The sequence below is a fragment of the Tenrec ecaudatus genome, chromosome 10 (assembly GCF_050624435.1).
Source record: "Tenrec ecaudatus isolate mTenEca1 chromosome 10, mTenEca1.hap1, whole genome shotgun sequence".
NCBI classification, from domain to species: domain Eukaryota; kingdom Metazoa; phylum Chordata; class Mammalia; order Afrosoricida; family Tenrecidae; genus Tenrec; species Tenrec ecaudatus.
The window spans coordinates 7956832-7981784 of record NC_134539.1 but is presented as its reverse complement, the minus strand read 5'-3'; the positions used below and the strand labels follow the sequence as shown (position 1 = coordinate 7981784).

At 48.1% G+C, this 24953-nt stretch overlaps 1 protein-coding gene across 1 annotated transcript in view; it reads left to right on the top strand.

Moving 5' to 3' along the window:
- Positions 1–24953, top strand: part of GLDC (glycine decarboxylase) — an 80556-nt gene that overhangs the window by 1822 nt on the left and 53781 nt on the right. The window contains exon 3 of the mRNA XM_075558915.1: positions 17360–17495. Coding sequence (XP_075415030.1) covers positions 17360–17495 — 136 coding nt within the window. The remainder of the gene's footprint in view (positions 1–17359; positions 17496–24953) is intronic.

Below are 24953 nucleotides of genomic sequence, written 5' to 3'. Positions count from 1 at the left end.
ACTATTAGGTGGACACTTGACATCTCAGGCCTGAAGGGAGAAGTCCAGGGGGGTCACACACAGCTGGAGGACTGCTGTTAGCGATTTTGCTGTTTTCACAGGAAAGACTTCCTTTTGCTTGTTTGTTTTGAAACAAGAAGAACTTCAAGTCATAGATATCTCAGATCAAGGTCTTAGGATTAAAAACAATATCTACTTTGTGCCTTAATTATCTAATGTTGCTTTAGCAGAAATACCACAAGTCAGTGACTTTAACAAGCATTTATTTTGTAGGAGCCCAGGTGGTATAATGAGTTGTTATTTGGGCTGCTGACTTCAAGGTCAGCAGTTCGAAACTACCAGTTGCTCTACAGGAGAAAGATGAGGCTTTCTACTCTGGCGCTCATGGGGGGTAGTTCTACTTTGTCCGATAGGGTTGCTGTGAGTCAGCCTTGATTCAAGGGCACCAAGCTTGGTTAGAGGAAGCTGGAAGTCCAAACTCAGGGTGCCAGCTCTCACGGCTGGGCTTCTCTCTAATGGCAGTGGGGGCAGATCCTTGTCCCTACAAGTTCCAGACCTTGACACCATGGTGCTCTCCATGTGACACAGCGTCTGTCCCCCACGGGGTTATACTTTGAGCCAACTACAATGCCAGGTGTCCACACCCACCAACCACTCCCTAAAGATGTACAGTCTCATAAAGCCACAGGGCCAATTCAACTCTTGCTGTGAGTAGGGATCATTGAATTCTGCTTCTTTTGCTTGTTTGATTAAAAGCAAAAACAAACATTGTCCTTCACTTTCTACAAGAACCACGCTGTCTTAGTAAATACTGCTAAATACAAGCCGAGAGGCTTCCTATCTCATTGCCCTATCCCTCGGGCAATTCTGGTAGGGTGGGAATTGTCTGGAGGGCATGTGGGAATGGTAATCTCTTACTGTTTCATTCACAAAGGAAACCCATTCACAAGTGGGATTGTAACACTCCTCAGGGGTTAGGATTTATGTTAGGGATTTGGGGGGTCACAGAGCAATCCATAGCACCCGGCAAGCCCTATTATCTCTATACTCAGTGTCAAAGGAGACAATTCCAGGGAGGGAGCCTTTTGGGAGCCAGATGGTTAGGGTAGGTGGCCTGTACTGGGGAGACTTGCTGCCCTTGCTGGAACTAATAGAGGCGCAGGGCAAGAGGGAAGAATGTGGCTTTCAATTTTGAGGAATGAAACAGAATCCTGATAATACCGAATACGTAGAAAGTGAACCCAAAGCCAAACCAAACTGCCCTCGAGTCGATTTTGACTCAGCAACCCTGTAAGACAAGGGTAGATCTGCCCCTGGGGTTTCCCAGACTCCCTTTTTACAGGAGTAGAAAGCCTTGTCTTTGGCCCTCAGAGCGCCTGCTGGTTTTGAAGTACTGACCTTGCAGTTAGCAGCCTAGTGAGTTCCCCACTAAGCCACCATGGCTCCTTGAAGAAACTGAGGATTTTACATAGATATAAATAGCCTTGAGTGAATATTTGAACAAGTGGACAAAAAATATTAGAATGCTCTGGCACCTTCGACATGAGAATGCTGAGTTGAGCTCTGTGTGCCATAGTCTTTAAATGAGACACCCCTGAAAGGCATTGATGGGGATGCAGTGGTTAAGGGCTGGTGGTGCTTCCCACCTGTCAACTGTCCAGAGAGAGAAAGCGGTGTATCTGCTGCAGCTGTTCAGAGGGGGAATGCTGTGTGTGTCTGCTGCAGCTGTTCAGAGGGGAAGCTGTGTGTCTGCTGCAGCTGTTCAGAGGGGAAGCTGTGTGTCTGCTGCAGCTGTTCAGAGGGGGAATGCTGTGTGTGTCTGCTGCAGCTGTTCAGAGGGGGAATGCTGTGTGTGTCTGCTGCAGCTGTTCAGAGGGGAAGCTGTGCCTGCTGCAGCTGTTCAGAAGGGAAGCTGTGTGTCTGCTGCAGCTGTTCAGAGGGGAATGCTGTGTGTGTCTGCTGCTGCTGTTCAGAGGGGGAATGCTGTGTGTGTCTGCTGCAGCTGTTCAGAGGGGGAATGCTGTGTGTGTCTGCTGCAGCTGTTCAGAGGGGGAATGCTGTGTGTGTCTGCTGCAGCTGTTCAGAGGGGGAATGCTGTGTGTGTCTGCTTCAGCTGTTCAGAGGGGAAGCTATGTGTGCTGCAGCTGTTCAGAGGGGAAGCTGTGTGTCTGCTGCAGCTGTTCAGAGGGGAAGCTGTATGTGTCTGCTGCAGCTGTTCAGAGGGGAAGCTGTGTGTCTGCTGCAGTTGTTCAGAGGGGGAATGCTGTGTGTGTCTGCTGCAGCTGTTCAGAGGGGGAATGCTGTGTGTGTCTGCTAGAGCTGTTCAGAGGGGGAATGCTGTGTGTGTCTGCTGCAGCTGTTCAGAGGGGGAATGCTGTGTGTGTCTGCTGCAGCTGTTCAGAGGGGAATGCTGTGTGTCTGCTGCAGCTGTTCAGAGGGGAATGCTGTGTGTCTGCTGCAGCTGTTCAGAGGGGGGAGCTGTGTGTCTGCTGCAGCTGTTCAGAGGGGCGAGCTGTGTGTCTGCTGCAGCTGTTCAGAGGGGAAGCTGTGTGTCTGCTGCAGCTGTTCAGAGGGGAAGCTGTGTGTGTCTGCTGCAGCTGTTCAGAGGGGGAGCTGTGTGTGTCTGCTGCAGCTGTTCAGAGGGGGAATGCTGTGTGTGTCTGCTGCAGCTGTTCAGAGGGGAAGCTGTGTGTCTGCTGCAGCTGTTCAGAGGGGAAGCTGTGTGTGTCTGCTGCAGCTGTTCAGAGGGGAAGCTGTGTCTGCTGCAGCTGTTCAGAGGGGGGAGCTGTGTGTCTGCTGCAGCTGTTCAGAGGGGAAGCTGTGTGTCGGCTGCAGCTGTTCAGAGGGGGGAGCTGTGTCGGCTACTCTGTGAAGACTGGCAGCCCTCAGGACCCTCTGGTTTCGTAACTAGATGGCAGTGGGTTTCTAAGTGCACTTGAGAATGGTATCAGTAGAAGGGATGGGACATGTAGACCACACTAAATAACAGTGTCCAAAGGGTGTGACACTAAAATGACTAAAGGTCCCCCCCCCCCCCGTACTCATTGTTATTCATGTGTCTTATCAAGTTTTGCACAGTGTTTTAGGAGAAACTTATTTTTAACAAAAAGATCTTTGTAGTTATAGCAACAAAATCATTTTTTCAAAAGCTTAGCTCGCACGTATCAATGTACCTACAAGGCTAACTAAAACTCTCTTACTTTATTTTGTGAACCTTCTAATGTGCTCCAAAAACAAATAAATAAAATAACAGACTAATTCCGTTTTAGCCTTGTAGCTATATTGATGTGTTGAAGCTAAGCTTATGGAAAATATTTTTGCTGTCATAGCATGGTGGCATAGTAGTGATATGTTGGGCTGCCACCTGCAAGTTTCCAAGTTTGAAGCCACCAGCTGCACCTTTGGGAGAAGGGCAGGGCTTTCTACTCCTTTAAAGAGCTGTACTTGGCAACCCGCAGGGACAGTTCTCCCCTGTCCTGCAGGGTCGCTATGAGCTGGCGGTGACTGGAAGGTAGTGAGCAAAGGTCACACAGTGGCGCTGGCCAGAGCTGTCATTGAATTGAATCACGTGCTGTCCCTGCGCTCGCTGCAGGCATGCTCTGTTGTTGGTGTTTTCAAAGTCACCGATTTTGCTGATTTTTGTGGTTGGTGTTTGAGCTGCGTGGTTGTGGTAAATAGTATTGGTGAACCTTTAGCAATCATCTTTTTGAGGTTGAAGCACTAATTGATAGAAAAGGAGAGCAAAGGTCTTAGCTAAGTCACTAATAATGGTGTAAAAAGATGTTATCTATCGGTTTTGTTCAGGATTCATGTAAGAAATAGTACGCCTAAAGTTCCAACTGTGATTCTGTGCTTCTGGAGAAAGATGGGGCTGCTGCGTCGGAAACCCACCGAGGCAGTTCGACCCTGTCCTAGCGGTTCACTAGATTGAGCTGCCATCCCCTTGATGGCAGTTAGTCTCCTGTGATTGATATGGATGATGAAAAGGGTTAAGGATTCTGTATGGTCTGGTGTGGGAGAAAGTCCCTGGGGGGCTGGGGTGGGCTGACTGAGTGACTCACCTCTGAGCGACACCCACTGCAGGGATGTCACCTCTTTAGGGGCTTGGTGCCAGCTGACTAATGTGACCAGTAGAGGAGTCCGCTCCCCTCTTCTCTCCTTGGAAGCCGCTCCCAGAAAGTAATTTGCAAGTGGAGGGTAAACTTTAAACCCAGCAGCTTCTGTGCAACTTGGGCTGCTTCCATGGGGTTAGTTTGTTTGACTCAGAAATTACTGCACACTCAGGAGTCCCCCCCCCACCCCCCATCCCCACCCGTTGGGCTGAAGCGGACCAGCTCTGTTTCCAAGCCAGCCTTCCGGAAGAATGAGTTTGCGGGATGACCCTGCCGGAGAAAGGCATTTGTGTTTCCTGATGAGGTGTGCACTTGTTCTGGTTAATGGTTGCCCCCCCCCCCCGCACCGCCCGCAAAGGAGGGTCCTGGTGGCTTAGTGGTTAAGTGCTTGGGTGCTAATTCGAAGGTCAGTGGTTCGACCCCTCCAAGCCCCTCTGGGAGAAAGATGCAACCGCCGGCGTCTGCCATGGTTTACAGTCTTGCAGGGTCTGTGTGAGTTGGGTTCGACCCGATGGCCCCAGTTTATCTACACTTGGAGAGACAAGGGGAGCAGATGCTCCAGTGGAGGGAGGCATCTCCTTTTGCTGACGGAGCAGCAGCATCCAGGCGTGGCTGGGTATACAGTGCTTCACGGGCGTCACCGTTCACCATTCCACCCAGGCACCTTGCAAGAAAAGCCTGGGGCTCTACTTCAGTTCTTCTCCGATGCACAAGGGGTCACTATGAATTGGTAGGGGGCACTAACCCAGGGGTCAGCAGTGCCCTACCCCATGGGAGAAAGAAGAGGTTTTCTGTTCCCGCAAAGATTTACAGCCCCAGAAAGGAAAAGGGGCAGTTCTGCTCTGGTCGCTATTGCGGTGAGTTGTTAGTGAGTGGGGCGTTGGCATGGCAGTGTTGGATGGCCCAATAACCAAGCAAGCACAGGCATACTTGTGTTTACTTATTAGCCTGTTGTGGACCATTTCTCGCATTTTCACTTATCAAAGATCCTGCTTCCTGAACACACGGGGGTCAGTCTCTTTCTCAACCCCAGAGAACCTTCCTACAGGGTCAAACCTCCTTTCAAACATACAATGCCTGACAATCCCCTGTAAGAACAGGCTTGCTGACTAATCTGTAGTGAATGTGTTCCGTGATCCAGTATCAATAAAGCACGTGGAATTGTGGAGTGCACAGGATGTACTGTCCCGAATGGGCCACCAGGACAGTACAGGTGTCTCTCCATCCCATGGCCACTCCCAAAAGTGCCTTGAATCTTAGTTGGCCTCTCAATAAGTCACTTTCAGAGCAACAAGCAAAACCACTCAGTTGAAAGCCATCTCAGCTTTACCCTGCTCAAGGACACACACACACACACACACACACACACACAAACATCACAATCCATACATTCCTCCAGTGTGTCAAGCACATTTGTACATACGTCACCAACATCATTTTCAAAGCATTCTCTTCCCACTTGAGCCCCCTGATATCAGCTCCCCATTTCTTCCCCTTCCCTTCCCTGCCTGCCCTCCCTCACAAACCCTTGATAAGTTATAGATTTTTCCCCCATATTTTACATCGTCCTCCATCTCCCCTCACCCACTTTTCTGTTATTCGTCCCCCTGGGAGGGGGTTCTAGGTTCATCCTTGTGGTTGATCCCCCCCTCCCTCCCCGCACCCTCCTGGTATCGCTACTCTCCTTGTTGGCTCTGAGGGGTTTATCTATCCTGGATTCCCTGTGTTGTGGGCTCTCATCTGTAGCAGTGTGCATGCTCTGGTCTAATCCGATTTGTAAGGTAGAATTGTGGTCACATCCCTGTGAGAACATGGTGTTCCAGGGTGGCCTGCTGAGTGAGCATACTTGTTAATGAATGGTTAATGGAGGGCGGGGTCAGGGGGAGGAGGTGTTATGCAATGCTGCTGCACGTTGTGACGCTGCCACCCTGATCTGCCCTCCTGCGGGCACCTGCCGCAAACCTGCACCAACGGAGAAGCTCTCTGTCCACCTAGAGCCTGCAGGCCTTCCCTTGTGTCCAGCCTCCTCTTTCCATGTCAGCTCCCGCCTCTGGGTCTTGAGTCTGGCAAGTTCTCCCTTAGCCTCTTCTGGCCCCTCCCACCCCCATTTGAAAGTGTTACTCGTTCATCTTGAGGTTGGATGCTTCCCGTCTGAGTCAACGATTTCTATGTGTACAACTCAGTGACACTGATGAGATTGTTCTCATTGTGAAACTGGCCCCATCCTCCTCCTCTGCCACCTAAACTCGATGCCACCGAAGGCTCCGATGTGTCGTGCGAGTTAGTTTTCCATTGGACCCCATGGAGATAACGAGTCTTCAAAGAGCTTAATTCCCAAGGCGGAAATTTCTTACCAGTTAAACTTTTTTTAAAAACCATGTATTGGGAGCTAATGCAGATATCACATCATTGTGTGGTTCATTCACATCAGGCAGTGGCGTACAGTTGCTACCGCAATCAGTCAAACATTTAAAATAGAAATCACTTGTGTGTTTTTGGAGGAAATAAACACAGCATATTTGGTCCCCTCTGAATGACTTCCATAGACACTGTTTAGTGACACTGTCAGTCCGCATGCTCATCATGAGTGTTCCAATTGTCGACGGCTATTTTGCCTTTACGCACTGTGGTTACCTCTTGTTATTAAATCCCTCTGAGACACTGGGCAGTCACCCTGTTACCTAAATTATTAAGTGTTAATTGACGGAGAGACACAGAGCTGGTTCCACCTGGTTTGGGGACAGTGCCTATGAGATCCTAGGCTGGGAGGGTTCAGGGTTCCTGGGAAGCAAACAGCATGGTTTGAGACGCACTAGAAAGGTCCTAGAGATGGGAACAGGAGCGTGGAGGTGGTGGTAGTGAGTGAGTGTGAGTGGAGTGGGGGTGTGGGGGGAGGCCTGCAGACCAGGATGCAGGGTGGACACCGTGGAAGGGGGAGAGGGAGAGGAAGGAGAAGTGAGTAGGCAGACTATTAGATTGCAGCATGGACTTTGTCAGGACTCTAAACTTGTCCCCTGGAGGAACCCCAAGGAAGGAAGGGAAATCCAAGATGATGAGACACTTTAGAGCAGGTGAATAAAATTCCATCGGACATCAGTGCAGAACCATATTCTCAAACCAACCAACCAAACAAAGCCCACCTGACTGCCATCGATTCCAGTTCCTGGCGACCCTACAGGACACAGTACAACTGTCTTGTATGGGTGTCTAAGACTTACCTCTGTATGGGAGTAGAAAGCCTCACCCTTCTCCCTTGGAGCAGCTGGTGGTTTCAAACTGCTGACCTTTTGAGGGAAGAAAGTCTACACCAAGACATAAGGACACAATGCGGTGAAGGAGTGGAGGGGCTGCTGGTCTGATGACTTCTCTGAAGTGGGGGTGGGGGGATGGGCAGGAGGCGTGAGACAGTCAGAGCATGGAGAGCCAGTGTGAGCACCTGAGTGGTGAAGAGGAGCCTATCCAGCTGCAGGTCCCCTCACCCTGGCACAGTGTGTGCTAGGAGTAGGACCAGAAACACGCAATGACTGAGTATAACTGAGGTCAAGAGTCGGCAAAGTCAAAGTTCACTGGTCTACACAGGGCAAGTGCATCGAGAGAGAAAAGTGAAGCAGTCCCCCTCACATTGATCCTAGAAGCTGAACGTGAGGGTCTGTGGAGCTGAGCTCACCTCGGCATCAATTCAGGAGCTTTGAAGCACGCGGACAAGGCGGCTGTGAGGGGTGGGTCTTATTTTCTCTGTGGGTTCATCCCACCTCTGTCAATAGCACTGCACCTAATACATCGCAGATGCGTGATGGGCAACTTGTCTCTTTATTTCCTCTGCTCAGGCTTCGTTACTTCTTCCACCCAAAGAATTTTTTTTTTCATCAAAATACAAACAGGATTTTAATACGGCTTCCTAATGCCCATGCCATCCACATGCTAATTGAGGGAACTGTGAGGGAATTCAATCAGGAAATGCTGGAATCACTGCAGGCATTGTGGGAATTCCAGAGGACTTGCTTAATAGCTGTGTTTTTCCCTTTTAAGAAATCTTGCTCTCAACCCCTTGCTTTCAGGGCTGTGATTGACCTGGATCTGAGGCCTCTTTTGTTCATCAGATCGTTCTCATGGGCTCCTGGGACATGTGAGCTACTGAGAAGGTCTCTAGCTGGATGGAGAAGTGCAGGTGAATGCTCACTGTAACACAGTGATTCTCTTAAGTATTCGGAGCACCTATTTTGTGCCTGGTGACCTGCTCTGAAGGGCTTACGATTAGGCTGGTGAGCTCCTTGGTTAGACTGCACATTTCTCCAGGTGCCCATTTCTTGAATCCATGAAAAATATCTCTTTCCTCTAAGTTGGACTGAGAACTGACTCAACCGACCTTTCTAGTTCTTCCTTTGCGGGCCAGCACACCACCACACCCTCAGGGCAGCTCAGAGAAGGAAACAACACTGCCCCTCATCCTCCCGGAGGAGTGGTTGGCCCTTTGGCCCAATGACCCAGACCAACTGGGCTTCCAGATAAAGACCAGGAATCACAGCATTTCTTTAGCAGATGTTTGTAGGTTGACTGTAGAGAAACGATGAAGAGGGAGACCCTTCTTAGAAAGCACAGCCCAAGTCCAAGGAGTCAATCTCCACAAAAGCAGACTGGATTTGAACCAACAACCTTTTGGTTGGCAATGTTTCGTCACCACACTGCCAGCATGCCTTTAAACCCACTCACTTCACTAGCCTTTAGACCCTACTGGTCAAGTACCACACTGGGCAAGAGAGTCTGAGAACCCAAGTCTCTGGAATCATAGATTTTGTTCATTCCAGGAAGGCCAATCCAATCCATAAACTCAGTGGTGGTCACTGGGTTAAAAAATACCCAACCCCAAATTCCCTGCCATTTATTTCAACCGTATGGAAGGGATAGGACTGCCTCTGTGGGTTATAGGAGTAGGAGCGACTGGTGGTTTCAAAGGCCACTGGGGCGCCTTGGCCACCAGTGCTCCCTGTCTTTCTAAGCGGGTTTAATCCAGACTGTTTGGGGGAAAGGGTTGGGATGCTGTGTAAATGATTAGATACCTAAAGCTCTGTTGTACTTGCAATGATTCAATTCTATCAGAACCAGGGACTCGATAACAAAACAGTATTCAGGCATGTTGAAGGTCAGCAGTGTAGCCCTGACGCCACAGTGGGGTTAAGCATTGGGGTGCTGACTGCAAGGCCGGAAGTTCGAACCCACCAGCTGCTCTGTGGGAGAAAGATGTGCTGGAGGCACAGTGCCACAACCCTTCCATCAGAAAAACCCACACCTGGGAAGTGCAACAAAGCAAAGTTTTACATGCACTTGTTCTTTCTTTTATATATATATATATATATATATATATATATATATATATATATATATGTAGATGTATATATATATATATTACACATACTAGTTATGACCATATATGTAGCACTTTTAGATTGTCAAAGAGGCAAGAACAAAGCATGGATACATTTCTTCATGTAATTGATTTTAAGGGGCAGAGAAGGAAAGCTATGCTTTAGGGAGTGGGTGAAGGGTAAGGAGACGTGTGTGTGTGTGTGTGTGTGTGTGTGTGTGTGTGTGTGTGTGTGTGTGTAGCCAGTATGTTGACTTCGACACCTTGCCTGACTTATTCTGGGGACATTTGGAAAATTCACTTATCTGGGGAATTGAAATCTAGTCAGAGCAAAGCATTGAGGATTTAACCACTAAATCTATGTGTTCCTGTTAGAAAGCGTTTACTTGGGGTGGTGTTTGGCACAAAGTTCTCTTGGATGTTCTAGGCACAAGTAACAAGGCAGTTCTTGGAAAGACTTGTCTGAGGAATTGTGTCAGGCAGAAGCCTTCATTCTGGATTCCCAGAAGCAAGACAGTGCCAGGCGCACCTGCCAGTTCTTAGGTGGCAGCTTCGGGAGGCCACTGAACTCTCTTCTTGGTGCCTTGGGACCTGGCCTTATGCTCCTGGCCAGAGGGATACATGCATATTCCACCAGTCATGAACTTCCTGCTTAGCCTCCGGAAGTACTTTCATGGCTGGGCATGCCAGTAGTACACGAAGCTGAGGAAGACTGGGGGCTGGGATCTGAGCTGGGGAGAGGGGCGAGGCAGCCCCAGACCCACGCACATATACATACTATAGAACTCCTTTTATTAAACCACAGACAGGTCATAGACAGAACAAAGACAAATCCGTACTAGATGAGGGAAACTAAGTTCCAGGCCCATGGATTTCCACTGACTCATGGACATGAGCCTAATTCTATGTGATGAAAAGCGATGATCACAGAACTAGATTGATGAGGGACTACCGAGGGGGAAAGGGCCATGACTGGCATGGGTACACACTGTAGATTGGTTCTGGGGCTTCGACCACCTGGCTATATTGTGGTCAGGGTATGACTCCCCACTAGAGCACCATCCCCACCCCCACACCCCCGTATGTTTGAAATGAACTTGTAGGTCACTAAAGACTTCCAAGTCCACTTCAGTTTGACTTTTCCTCCTTCGTTACCACTCAGACCAGTATCTAGATATGAGAGGTAAGGAATCTGGAGGGCTGTAATTTAATTTTTTTTTCAGGAACCCTACTTTTAACTTAAACTAGGTCATCTGCAGCAATCTTCAGTAAATCATCTAGGACGCATCCAAGCAACTGCCCCAGTTCCCCAGGTCTGCCTGAGGGCAAAAGTGCCCGAAGATTGTAGTCTAGCTTTTTCATTAAGCACACTCACTGAGGGCAAAAGTGCCCGTCTCTGCCTTCCCGGATTTGTGACGGCTCAGAGTCGTGTCAGATGGAGTCTGAATTCGTGTCAAGATTCAGAGTGAGGACTTCACTGTAGCTCCCAGCCTTTCCTTCACAAGCCAAGTGCTTTAGAATTAAAGTCTAATACAGATTCAGGAATGGTGGCCAGGATTGGGGTACGACAGCTGGGATCTGAACTGCTGGCTGCTTTCCAAGTGTCTCTTTCTTTGAATTAAAAAAAATTTATTTTATTGTCTTGAAACTATCTGCAGCAGAATATACATCCATTCAAACATTTCTCTTAGCAGGAAGTTCTATTCTGAAGGGAGACAAAAAAGGAATTGACTGAAGTGCAGTGCTGGCATTGGGTGCTTAGGATTTTATGTAGACTGGCTGTGTCCTCAGACTTGCTCTTTGAATCACAACAAAGTCTTCATCAGGAAAGGAAATGCCGGCGGAAAAACCAAGCTTGAGAAGCTAGGCTGGGTCATCCTATGGTGCCTGTGTTCTTCTCCACAGATCGAGAACCTCCCCCGGTAACACTTGACACAACTTATGGAAAGATGTATTTAGCAATGAGGTCCTGGGTGGTGCTAATGGTTAATACACCTAACTGCTAACCAAAAGGTTGAAGGTTCAAGTCCTCCTAGGGGATAAACCATGCTAAGATTATATAATAACGAGGTGAAAACATTTTATTTGGTATATGCTAGACTGACACACCTTGGAGGCCATGCCTGGGCAAGGCTGAAAAGCCCCACACAATGTGCTCTTTTTCTGCAGTCTGTACACAGAGGAGATAGAAACAGTCATTTCTGCAAACCTTTTGTCAAAGACTTCATGATAAAGACAGTCAGGGAGGGGTCTTTTGTTGACCAGGATTATGGAAGACAAAGGAGGTGGTTGGCTCCATTTGCATATCTTGATCTTGAGGGAAGCTTCCTTATGTTTGCCCTTATCCTGAGTGCTTGGTCCTCCTTCACCTTTCCATTCCCATTAGTAACCTGCTCCTCCCTGCCTTCCCAGATAACCAAGATTACTCAGGGCCATTGTCCTTTCATGTCACCTTGGACACTTCACTCTGGCAGAAAGAGAGCATTGGGACTGATTTTCAGGCTTAGGGTACAACCACAGCTCTGTCAGGAGTGCCTGTACGTTTAGTGCCCACCCAGAGGCACCTTGAGAGAACAGACCACCTTTCCTGCTTCCAAACATCAGAACCACTGAACACAGGATGGAGCCCCGTTCTCCTGGGACACCTACAGGGCTGTCATGATTGGAGCTGGCTCCCCCTGTAGCAGGGAACCGGCGTTTCTCATAGTCGAGTGATTTCACTGGCCAGCAGGACCTGGTGGTGGCACAGGCTATTCCGACAATGGATGCCACTGGGCGCGCTTCCCCGTTGTCTATGATTGTGCTGGGCCCTCCCCTCTTCTCTCTGTGGTTACATCATCAGTAGATTTATCTTCAAGCATGGAGGGAGCATCCTATTGCTCTCCAGCTTGAACATACGCTGTGACTTCCTTTCCCAAGCGGACATCTTGGATAGGCCTGTTACCTGATTGACACCTCTTGATCACACAGGCTGGTGAGCTTCTTCCATGTGGGCTTGTTGCTTCTCTGCTAGATGGCCACTTGTTTAACTTCAAGCCTTTAAGACCCCAGATGCCATATCTTTTGATAGCTGGGCACCATCACTTTTCTTCACATTTGCTTATACACCCATTTTATCTTCAGCGATCGTGTCGGGAGGGTGAGAATCACAGAATTCCAGGTTGTTAGAACAAAGTGTTCTTGTGTTGAGGGAGACCTTGAGTAGAGGCCCAAAGTCCATCCACTTCCTCAGTGTATTGCCATATAAATATATGTACACAGGCAACCCCTCTATTTGTGTGAATTAATATGTTTACATTAGTGTACACCTATGTCTATACATCTATAGCTTTGCTTCTTAGATCTTTCCTGTTTCCTTTTACCTTCCTCCTTAGTAATTCCTCTTAGCTAGATATTGCTGTTGCTCCAACACCACTGGGATCTCTACATCCTCGTTGTTTTTAATTCCCTAGTTGTTCCCGTCTATGGTGTTGTTTGCTCACCCCTCCTTTCCCCCGCCTCCTCCTCCCCCCATTCCCCCCAGAACTAGGGGTCCCATTGCTTTCTCCTTGAGCTTGCTTCCCATTGCCTATCTTGTGTAGGTAGGCAAAACAACAATAACAGAAAGAAAACAAAAGATTAAATAAAAAGGAAAAAAAACTTCGCTAACAACAAACAAACAAATGAAAAAGCATGCATAATTCCAGGTCTGTCTACTGAACTTTATGACTATCTCCCCGCCAGGCCTGGGGGGGCGGGGTTCTGGGAACTGCCCCTCCTGGCCTGAAGTCTATTTGGGGGTCTTCTCTGGGCCTTTGTGGCTTGGCTTTGCTCCCATTGCACATCTCTTATGTTTCCTTCTTGGTTCGCCCACTGTGGGAGTGGTCAGCCTGGACTTACTCCCTGCCGTGTGTCCCCAGCAGTCCTCTGTAGCACCTACTTGGGTGGGGGTCGGGGTGGTGTCAGTTTGGCTCTGATTGGGGATGGGGGCTGGCCCTATAGAACTCTGTTTGAGTTGTTCCATGTGGTTACGTTGCCCTCAAGGTTTGGTGCACTGCGGTGGGTCTGCACTCAGATTCCCATTTCTGTGGAGACATAAACTAACCCCCCCCCCGCCCCTGGGTGGATTAGTGCCCTGCTCTCCCAATGCCATCATCTCTTTTTTCCCCCTTTCTCCCTCCCCTCTTCCATTTGTTTTAGCTACCCAACAATTAAAAGCAAGTGTCAGAGTCTCTTCTGCTATCCATGTTGATCTTTTTCCTTTTTTCCCTGTCTTTTTAATGCTTTCTTCATGAATTATGGTCTTGATGTCCTTCCACGGCTCATCAGGTCTTCTGTCATCAGTGTTCAAAGCATCAAATCTCTTCTGGAGATATTTTCAAATTTCAGGTGGCATAGATGCAGGGTCATATTTTGACTCTTATGGACATGTTTTTGTTTTCTTCAGCTTTATCCTGCACAAACATATGAACAATTAATTATCCGTTTCACAGTTAACCCTTCATCTGGTTTCAGCTGCTGACATTGAATCTTTCCATCACATCCTCAGACATGTGGTCAATTTGATTTCTGTGTATTCCATCTGGGAAGTCCACATGTATAGTCACCTTTTGTTTTGTGGGAGAAAAGGTATTTCCTATGAACAAATAGTTGATTTTTCAAAATTTTATCATGTGATTTCCAGCTTCATTTCTATCACCACGTTCATATTTCCCAACAACTACTCCTTCCAATTTGTTTCCAACTCTTATATTCCAGTCACCACTACTTATCATTGTATGTTTAATCAATTTCTGACTGAAGTCTTGGTAGGATTCTTGAATTTATTCATCATGAACTTTGAGGTTGGTGCATTCATTTGAATAATAGTTGACTGGATTTCTTTGAAGGCAGATAGATACTGTCTTATCACAAACAGCCTTGTACTTCATGATGGACTTTGCAGTGTCCTCTTTGACAATGATTCCCACCCCTTCCTCTTGTATTCCCAGGCACAGTAACTTGTAAAATGTTCAGTCCATTTCAGCTCACTAATGCCCTAGGGTGATGATCTTCATACATTCTACTTCATTTTTTTTCTCTTTTTTTTTCTACTTCATTTTTGACCACCTTCCATTTTCCTAAATTCATCCTTTGCTCCTTCCAAGTTCTGATCATTAGAAGATTTTTGCAGCGGTTTGTACCTTGAATCAGCAAATGAAGATCCCAAAGACTCCACTCCCACGGGGCTTTACCGGACTCACATCATCATGGTGGGTCTCCTCCAAGAAGTCAGCTCCTCTTCAGTCCCATTTCGAGTGCCCTCAGACCTGATGGGGCTCGTCCTCCCCCATAAGGTTTTCAGTGGTTCTTCCTTCGAAGACGGGAGCTGAGTCTTTCTTTGTTGTCTTGCTTAGTCTGAAAGCTCCACTGAAGCCTCTTCCCTCTGGGTGACCCTGCTGACATTTGAAATACCAGTGACCTAGCTTCCCGCATCACAGCAACACACAAGCCACCACACTGTTGGTGGCTCTGTCTGATAGGAAGATTATTCACATTCCTCAATTACAATTCAGAAAGAATTCACCAGAGGCTTAATCCATGCAGGGTTTTGAACTTCCGTGGTCATCTACAGCCTTCTGTGAACCGAGTGTTCACAATTTATGCTCCTTCCTCCTTTGGATTTGGATTTTATTCTTTATAATCCTTGGATCACACAGGCTGGTGTGCTTCTTCCATATGGACTTAGATGGCTGTTTGTTTGAAGACAAAGCCTTTAAGATAAGGTGACCAGATTTTAACATTGGTAAGCGGGACACCAGCGGGACACCATTGATAAAACTCATAACCTGGCGAAATAGCCACATGGCAGCCGAAAACCATATACCCTAGCTTGTCATGCATTCTTTCAGAAAATCAGGACTTTTTTCAAATGCCGCGGGACATGGGAAAATTGTTAAGAATTGGGACTATCCAGCCAAAAGCGGGACGTACGGTCACCTTGCTTTAAGACCCTAGGGTCTATTCTTTTTGATAGCTGAGCACCGTCTGTTTTCTTTACCACATTTTGCTACAGCACCCACATTTTCAGTGATCTCTTCATGGGAGCAAGCATCGAGCAAGGGCTGTGTCACCAAATGAAATTGTTCTTAGATTGGGGCTAGAAGGATCACTTATTTCTTAACACCCGTTCCCAATGAGCAGGTTAATTACCAATCAGCCTGGCTTATACGTAGCCCCAGTTCTCTTTCTCCTTAACCTTGTTGTTGGTTCTGACTCACAGGGACCCTATCTATGTACAACACAGTGGAACACTGCCTAGTCCTTTGCCAGACTCACAATTGTCTTCAAGTTTGAGCCCATTGTAGCCACTGTGTCATTCCAACTTACTGAGGGTTTTCTGGTTTTGCTGCCCCTATACTTTACCCAGCATGATGCCCCCTTTCCAGGGACAGGTCTCACCTGGTACGGGAAAATGACACAAGCCTTATGCACTCATTTTCTATAAAATCGCGTGGAGTGCGTGTGGGGGGTGAAAAGGGGAAAGTGTAGTGTGTTCATTGAGGATAAGAACAGATCAATGGGAACGACATTTTTATGGAGTTCAGTAGGGTTCAAAGAAGGCGCCCTGGTAGAACAGTGGTGACAACACTCCATTGCCAAGGGAATGGCCAGCAGTTCAAACCCACCAGCTGCTCCGTGAGAGCAGGATGAGGCAGTTTGTTTCAATGAAGATCGATAGCCTTGTAAACCCTATGGGGGCAGTTCTAGTCTGTCCTGTAGGGTTGCTATGAGTCAGAATTGACTCCATGCATCAGTTAGGCTTAAGAGAAGAGCGGCCGTGGTAGCATTTTGTTCTGTTGTGCACGGGGCCACCAAGTGTTGCAGGTGGACTTCACGGCCCCTAACAAACAGGCTTAAAATAAGATGACGCTAAAAAAGAAGAGGAGGACCTAGCTTTCTACCCAGCTTGCAGTCTGGGCTCTCTAGAGAATGCAAACCGGTGATTCTTGTGTGTGTACTACCATTTATATCAAAATGGTTCACGCAGGCGTAGACGTGGTCGAGTTCAAGTCCAGGCAGGTTCTAAGTCTCTGGGTCAGATGATAAGCTGGAGGCTTTCCTTTGCTCACAAAGCTTCCAGGGCAGAGGAGCCCAAGGCCAACAGGAAGACTAGACTGGCAGTTGAATCCAAGGTCAGCAGGCCAGGCCTGTGGCTGCGGTCAAATGAATCCAAGAGAAGCAAGGCCGGTGGCAGACCTCTGACTCCTGGGATCGGCAGGCAATACGGCAGCAGTTGGCTCAAGTCCAAAGAACTGGCGGTCCATGAGCCAGGTGCAAGAGCCTGAGCAGCAAAGTGCAAGCCAGCTCTTCCCCAGCTTCCACTTCTAGGAAGCCAGCTACACGCACAAGGATAATGAGGCTGCATCCCAGGCTAAGCTTATCTGATTGTCAGTGATTGCAATGTGTTTGTTAGGTCAGGCCTTGGAGAATTGCAAGTTATTTATTAACTGTCCTGTCACTGAGACTCCTGACTCAGCCTTCCCTGCTTCCAGAACATGAGCTGTCTATAAAGCAGCGTAAAAAGGGAGACGTGTGTTTTACTTAGACAAGGTAATTACTTAGAATTAGAATGGAGCCCCTGGAAAAGAAGTAGCAAAGAAACTTGGAGCCAGGCAGGTGTGAAAATTGGCCAATTCTGGCAAACAAAGGGTGAGGGAAAAAAAATAAGTCAGAAAAATTACGTGGAACCAGCTTTGAGGAAAACGCGAGTGTATTTCTGGAACTCCGGATTATTATTAGTGTTGGTTGGAACCTCCTCACAGAAATAGTCAGATGAAGCGGAGGGTCTGAGCACTGTCCTGCAGGCTTCCTTTTGAGATGAGATGGTTTCCCTCTGTAACACCTCTCTCCTTCTCACACTCAGGTGAAAATGAAATCCTGGCAACTCTGCATGCCATTTCCAGCAAAAACCAGATCTGGCGGTCATACATCGGCATGGGCTATTACAACTGCTCGGTGCCACAGACAATTGTGCGGAACTTACTGGAGAATCCGGGATGGTAATATATTTCTTTTGTTTCTTGGCTTTAAAGAATTGAATTTTATTTGCTCACACAACAGAAGGCTAAAAGCCCAAGTTCAGGTGTGGCTCTTGGGGCGGGGAGGTCCTTTCCCTGTTTAGTTTCACTTCTCCTTCAGTTGCCTTGAATCTATCCTGACATATAGCAAGCCTCTAGGATTGCCCAGGTAGTGGACTTTTATGGAAACAGACTGCCGCACTCACAGTTCTCCAGTGGAGAGGCTGGTGGCCCCAAACAAAATCTCATTGGTTGGGAGCTGAAGAACTCACCTCCTGCACCTTCAGGGCAAATTCAGCTGCCAGCAGTACTTGTGAAGACATCTGTCTTCATCTTCTCTCCGTGTGTCTCCTCACCTCTTTTTTGCCTTTTAGAAACCAGAAGTGATTAGATTTAGAGCCTACCCTAATTTATATAGAGCCACCCTAATTTATAATTTATATACACGCTTTGTATAACACGTGTCTGAGAAGGCTAGAGACAAAGTTGGCTCAAGAGACCATGGCTGAAGACCAAGGAGAGGTCTGCCTGTGGGCATGGCTGAGAAGAAGCTGTCCTGACCGAAGAACTGTATCCTGCATTGCCTGATCCTGTTTTGTAACCAGCTACTTCTGTAATTTACCTCATAACTGTGAGGATGGTGTGTCAGTTCTGGGTGGGCAATGCAATGAATTAACAAACCCAGTGGCTGTCAGGATTCATTTTTTAAAAAGCTGTAGAGAAGAATCATGTCTGACGTCTACCTCATAAGAATAGGCTGTTGGTCTTGATTCCCAATTTCCCTTAGGAAATTAAAGGAGATCAGTATGCCCCAACCAACGACTCTAGTTTTCCTCCATGAGATTTTTACAGTGCCCAAAGCAATGAGCCTTAGAAACATGCTGAGCATTGTCTTTTGTTTGTTTTCCCATAGTTCAGGTACAGTCATGGCTGGTGCGAACTTGATCTTAAATGTTGTCAGTGCCATTAAAGAACCAGGTCTCCTGGCCTTCTAAGTGCGGTGTGGGAGGCACATCGGATTCCCTTTGACTTTACAAGGGTGAAGTAGAATCCAGGTTAACATTGGTCCAAGGTCAATTCATGGGAGTTGGAGGTCAAACATGCTTCTACTGTCCAGTCTTTACCAATCGTCCCACCTATAGGGCTCACTTGTTTCTCTGGTGGGCTCAACTATTCATCTCAATGGTCACACAAATCACCCACCATACTCATGATTATGGGGTATATTAGGGAAGTAAACAGGTTAAAAGTCAGGATCAGAGATGTTTAGGATATAGTTCTTCAGCTAGGACAACCTTTTTCAACCGGTCTACAGGCATGCCACTCAGACATGAGCACCTTTTCCTCTGTCAACAAGAACTCAAAGGCACTCAGCATCAGCTCAATGGGTCAGCAAACCTAGCTCCTCCAATTAAGTGCCTGGAGGTCCCCCACTCCACAGGTGACCTTCCTCCCCAAAGACACCGTTTTGTTGGCTCCATTGCTGAGCAGCTCACCGTGCTGTCTTGAGTTTTGGTCTTGGGTACCGCTGCTGCCATCCCTCTGCCACTCCTCCAGTGCCACAATTCTGTCTCCTGGGAGACAGATTCAATGCGCAGGGATCTCTAGGTCCTGGCTCCACGATGGAGCCTTCTTCCTCATGGTAGTGAGGCCCTCTGTTTCTGCTTCTGAGATGGTTCATGAAAGCTCAGTGGGGTGGGAAAACTGGCCACTCCCCAGGTGAACATTCCACACAACCTGCTATGGCCCCACCCAGTCATGGGGGGAGGGAGTTACAGAGACTGGCAGAAGGGCCATGGCAAGTAAATGGTCACAGTTGCATTCCATCCTTGTACAGAACTTTAGTTTCACTATGCTCTGCTCCTTTGTTGTTTTGTCATGATAAAGGACGTGCCGGCGAGAGCACATTGCCATTCAGCGTGTTTGACACGCACGGTCCAGTGACATTCTGTCCATCTGCTGGGCAGCTAGCACCCCTCTAACAGAACAGTGGGTTCCCTAAGCAGTGACTGCCCCCGCCACCACATTCCTGGGAAACACTGGTACATTTTGGTCTCCCTGTCTTTGTCTGTTTCATGTCAGTGGGGGCTGTCGGGGGCCATGAGTTGACTTTCCGCTCCAGGGGACCGGACATGACAGGGCAGGGCTGTCCACGCTCTTTGAACTGCAGTCTTGGCGCAGCAGGTTGCCAGCCCTTTCCCCCGAGGAGTTGCTGGGTGGATTAACAGTACCCAAGAGTGGCTTTTCGTGTAGGTGGGATTGTGCACCACATGTCCTTCGGTGACCCGACAACAGAATGCTCTCCAGAGCGACAGTTGTGCCTTCCTGGCGGCGGAACGTTTTCAAAGCCCCGTGAGGTGGCATAACTTTTTTTTTTTTAAAGTTAGTTAGCAAAAGACGAGGTGAGCGTAATTGTCCAAGCGTGAGTGATTTCTGCTTCCTGAGTGTGAACTGTGGCTTCTCTCCCACGGTGGTGTTGCTCCGAATCGGAACGCTAAACTCCAAGTTGGATTTCAAAAGCAAAGGGCCAGATTCCCCTCCCCCTGAAAAATGAGCTTCAAACGCCCATGAACCAGCCGCCGCAGCCCAGTCGTCTGAGCCCTGGCCGGCCGCCTGGATCTTGGTGGCGTACAGAGCGCTCTCCATATTGCCTCCCGCCTGTGAGCAAGTGCGCTGTCGCATTCACTCACGGAGCCCAGGGAGAGCCAGGGGAGGGGGCTCGCTGCTTCTCAGCCCCTGCGCGGGCTGCCTTTTCAATGTCCCTTTCCGTCCTGCCATGGCGGTCGCTCCGATCTGGCCGTGGGGGGTGGGCGTGCTGGTAGAGAGGGATCTGCACATGTTGGGTGGGCAGACTTCACATTATCACTCTTTGAATGGTTTCCATAGAAACGGAACCGACACGTTTCCGGCAACGTGAGATGAAAATAAATGGAAACCATAGCTGGAGAGAATTCAAACAGTTGGACTCTCAAAAGACAATTTACATCAAGCCCAAGATGTGGGGTGATGAGGTCCTCCTCGGTGCCAGAGGCTTGCCCGTTGACGGCTTCAGGGGCAGTGTCCCAACGGCAGCCTTTTCCCAGCTTGATATGAGGCATGAGGATGAAAATGAGAGAATTCCATGAGCATTCTGCTGCTAAGCTCCTACCACCACCTCCTCCCAATTCCAGAAGAGAGCCACAGCCCAATGATAGGATCTTGGAAGAAATGTTCATGCGCTCTGGAATAGACACAGTGTAACTTATTTTAGTTAGTGTAGTGTGGAAAATCCCCCTTACCCAGTGCAGTTAGCCCAGCCTATTTTACTGAGTGCGGTTTCTGGGGGAATTTTCATAACTCACCACGTTGCCCACAAGCAGGCTGGCTGGATGCGAATAGGTCCTTCTCAGAGCGCTCTGTCGGATGGTTAGTGATTAAAAGCTTGGCCCGGCTCTCTCGATAGTCAACATCCCGAGACTGGCCTGAGACCTAATGAACTTGACTGTTTTGTTTGCTTGCTCATAGTCAACAGCTTCTTGTGGTTGCCCTGAAACCTCAGTTCCTGCAGAACATCTGTGCCTGATTCCCCAAAGTGTAATTTCCAAAGCCAGAGATTTCTGATGTCAGTGAGGAGGCCACAAGCGCAGTCTGTTGTGCACGGCTGTGGCCTCCTCACTAGGACACCTTCTCAGTACAAAGACTTATGACCTCAGGGAGGTGTCAGGTCTGACGTCCCCCCCAGGCAGGAGTGTCTCCTTGGCAGAATCCCTAGCAAACACACTGCTCAAGGCAGATAATTCCACTAGTTAAGCTTGTAAGTGATGGTAGGAAGAAGTATTCTTGGTTTAAGGAGAGGACTTCAAAAATGTGTGGAAGAATTCCATTAATTTTTAAATTCCACAACTCTTCCCACAAACTCTTGAAGCCTCCTTGTAGTTCCAGGGGTTCATCCACCTTCTATGGCTGCAGAAAGTTCCGAGTCCATGAAGATTTTTGATTCTGTTCTGATTTCTCCCCCCTTTTGGTCAGAAGTCCCCTGTAGAATCCTTGATCACAATGTTCAGTGATGTTAGCACCATCCAGTCCTTCTGTCTGGCTGGTGACAAAGGAGGCAACTGGACAAGCCACCCATCGCATACCCTCCCTCTGTTCTCGAGTCTCCTCCTCCCTCTGTCGCTCCCGGTCAAGAGAGACCAATTCCAGTGCCTTGAACGGTCACTCGCAAGCTTGGGAGACCCCAGGCACTCCGCAGCCAACTAGGAAGTAGAGCAGAGGCACCAAGCACCTTATGAACAGGAAAGTCTCATGAAACCGCCAAGCCAGGGGACCAAATCTCCTGCGGCCTTGGGGTCGCACGTAAGCAGCTGACACCCTACTTTTAAAATGAATAATATCAGGGGTATTTTCCATGCCTGGAACTATTTTCTTTAAACATCATTTTAAATGAATACCTAATATATTATCCATGTGGTCTAGTTCTGAGATAATTTCTCCCACAAGTGGTCACTTAATCAGTTACATCAGTTACTCAATTTAAAAAATATCATTCATTGGAGGTTCTCACAGCTCATGACATTGCAGACATCAATTGTATCGAGCATATTTTGCCATCATTTTCTAAACATTTACTTTCTGAGCCCGTGATATCAGCTCCTCTTCACACTCACACCCCCCAACCCTCATGACCCCTTGAGAAACGATTATTTTCATATCCTCCTCCGACTGCTGTCTCCCTTCACCCACGTTTATGTTGTCTGTCCCGTGTGTGTGTGTGTGTGTGTGTGTGTGTGTGTGTGTGTGACTTTTCAATATTATATTTAGTGCTGTAACGAAATCTTTGGTCTCTCTTACCCTGTCCTATATTCTCTGTCATCATTATAAAGATACCGAATTTTCTTCCTACTTTTCAGAGGGCCTGCCTTGTGCGTGTGTACAGATCAAGCCGTGATTCTGGGTGAAGGACAGGCTTTGTGTTGGACAGGCCCTGTGAGCGTGTGGCAGGGGTGGTGCTGGGCCTGTCCAGGGCACAGCTGTGTAGGAAAGTTCTGTCTGACCTGAGGTCAGTCATGTCTCATAGCCCGCTGTCTCCCCTTTTGGCTAGCCCTGTCTCAGTTCCGATCCCTTGCTGCACGCCTGCACTGGCCATTGTGTGCCCAATCATTCCAGTTCACTAGCCACTGACAATCTGGCCAACTGATTTACAGCTGCTAAGCCAGCCGCTCCAACGCATTGATGGAAGCCCAAACTCACTCAGCTGCGCGTGTGCAAACACAGACAGACACACACACATCCACACAGCTGCTACTCCAGTAATTGTCATAGGAAGGTATTTTACATTCTTAACAGTTGCACTGCTTGGGGTCAGGCTGGCTCCTCACTCCACCCCCGAGTTAAGAAGGCATGGAATGTGCACTTGATTCCAGAGCCTTCCCAAAACAAAAGTGCATGGGAACAGCCTGAGAGGTTATCCTGAACCTGGGGCAGGCGAGAAAAGACCAACAAAAACAGAACCAATTTAAAACTGGCTTGGGATGCAGGCACCGCCGACAGAGGACAGGATGGAGCCACACACAGGTACACGGACCTGAGCTCCTTTGTTGGGGGTCAGAGTTGAAGGGTGTTAGATGAGACGGTGGCAGTTCTGTCATCAGCCTGCGGCTCCCCCGAGGCCCTCTCACCTTACTCCATTTCGCTTAAAACATGTAGTTCTCTAAAATGGCTTTAGGAAAAAAAAATTAAATTAAATGGCTTTAGAGACGATCTCATTCCCTCCCTAGAAGGCACCCGGCAGGACAGAAATGCTCAGCTGCTAACCAAAGGGTTGTCGGTTCAAACCAACCAGAGTCAGTGGGAGAAAGATGTGGTAGGCTTGCCCAGAAAGCCTGGAGAACCTTCTGGGGGCAGTTCTGCTGTGTCACGTGGTGGTTATGAACAAGAATGGACTCCGACAGTCCCATTTTCCTATGCGCCACACGAACCTGCACCTTTGTAACTACCTGGGGGATAAGTCCATGAAGGGAACAAAATCGGTTCCTTCGCAAAGCGCCATGCTTGACCAGTTCAAGTCAGTGCCTCTTCGTATTTGAATTTTGATAGCAGTGGATGGACATCCAAAATCAATCAAAACGCATGCCACCGAGCCAGTTACCGCTCATAGCCACCCCGCACGACAGAGTAAACTGCCCCCGTGGGTTTCAGAGACTGTAAATCTTTATGGGGACCGTACGGCTCATCTTTTCCTGCAGAGTGGCTGTGAAGGTCTAACTGCGACCTTGTGGTCAGCAGCCCAGTGAGTAACCCAGTAAGCCTAACATCCATAGACCTGTAGTAATTGGATAATGAGACTCTTCCAATAGACTTTTGTTAATTTGGGGGAACACAGAACTTCTCTTGGTTAGTCTCAAGCAAAGATTAAATACATTTAAAAAGCCTAAAAAACGCGGAAGGTTTTGAGCGTCGGGTTGTTAGATTCTTGGGTGCTGTTCTCTCGTGAACTTGAGTGAGGGGAACTTGGAGTGTAAGAAAGACAAAGGGGTGATCTTTCTGTGTATTAACTCGAGCAGGCCGTAAGAGCCAGCTTCCAATAGCACACATAGACGCCATCCCAGCACTATTCCCAATAGCAAGATGACAGAAATGACCTCAGTGCCCATACTGGTGGAAGAATGGATAAACTTTGGGACATAGACCGATGCATAAGTACGTGTCATTAAAGAGTAATAGAGACTGTGAAACATCACGACCCAGGTGGTCCCGGAGGCCATTATACTGAGTGAGGTAAATCAGTCACCAAAGGACAAATACTCTGAGACCACTGTTAGCAGGAAGAGGTTTTCATACCAAAAGAAACAGTTGGAAGCTTCCCAAGGGAGGGAAGGGCAAAGAAGGAACAGGAAGCAGGAGGCAGAGAGTCAGCGGGTGTGGATCTGGGTGAAGGGTAAGATAATGTCTTATAAGAGGAAGATGGGAAAATGCAAACAACAAGGAGTGGGGAAACGGTTTGATAGGTTATTTAAGTTGTTGACTGCAAAACCGCAGAGCTGATATGTGAACCCCCACCTGGTTTGCAATAAGTACTTAAGTGCAAAAGTTCTGTAAGGGGCGGGGGACATTTTAGCCGTTCTGAGTTTTGTCCTTAGGGAAGCAGGGAGGATGCCCCTAGAAGTTCTGCCCTCTGTACTTCCCTAATTTAAAGCTGCGTTCAAGGGCTTTAGCCCCAATTCCTAGGTCAAGATAAATTAAGTCCAAGTTGGAGACTGGAAACTGTTATTTGCAAGCATTACTGTTACCATTTAGAAACGTGTGCACTACTACCCAAGTTGTGTCTTTTTTGAGAAAAGCTATCCACCTGCAAAAATTGCCTTGGTATAGGCAGTTCTGGTTTGACTAATCATTTTGAGTGTTGAGTGTATGCAAGGTGGGTCTTTGATGAGCCACAGGTGCATGGTAGATACAGACCTA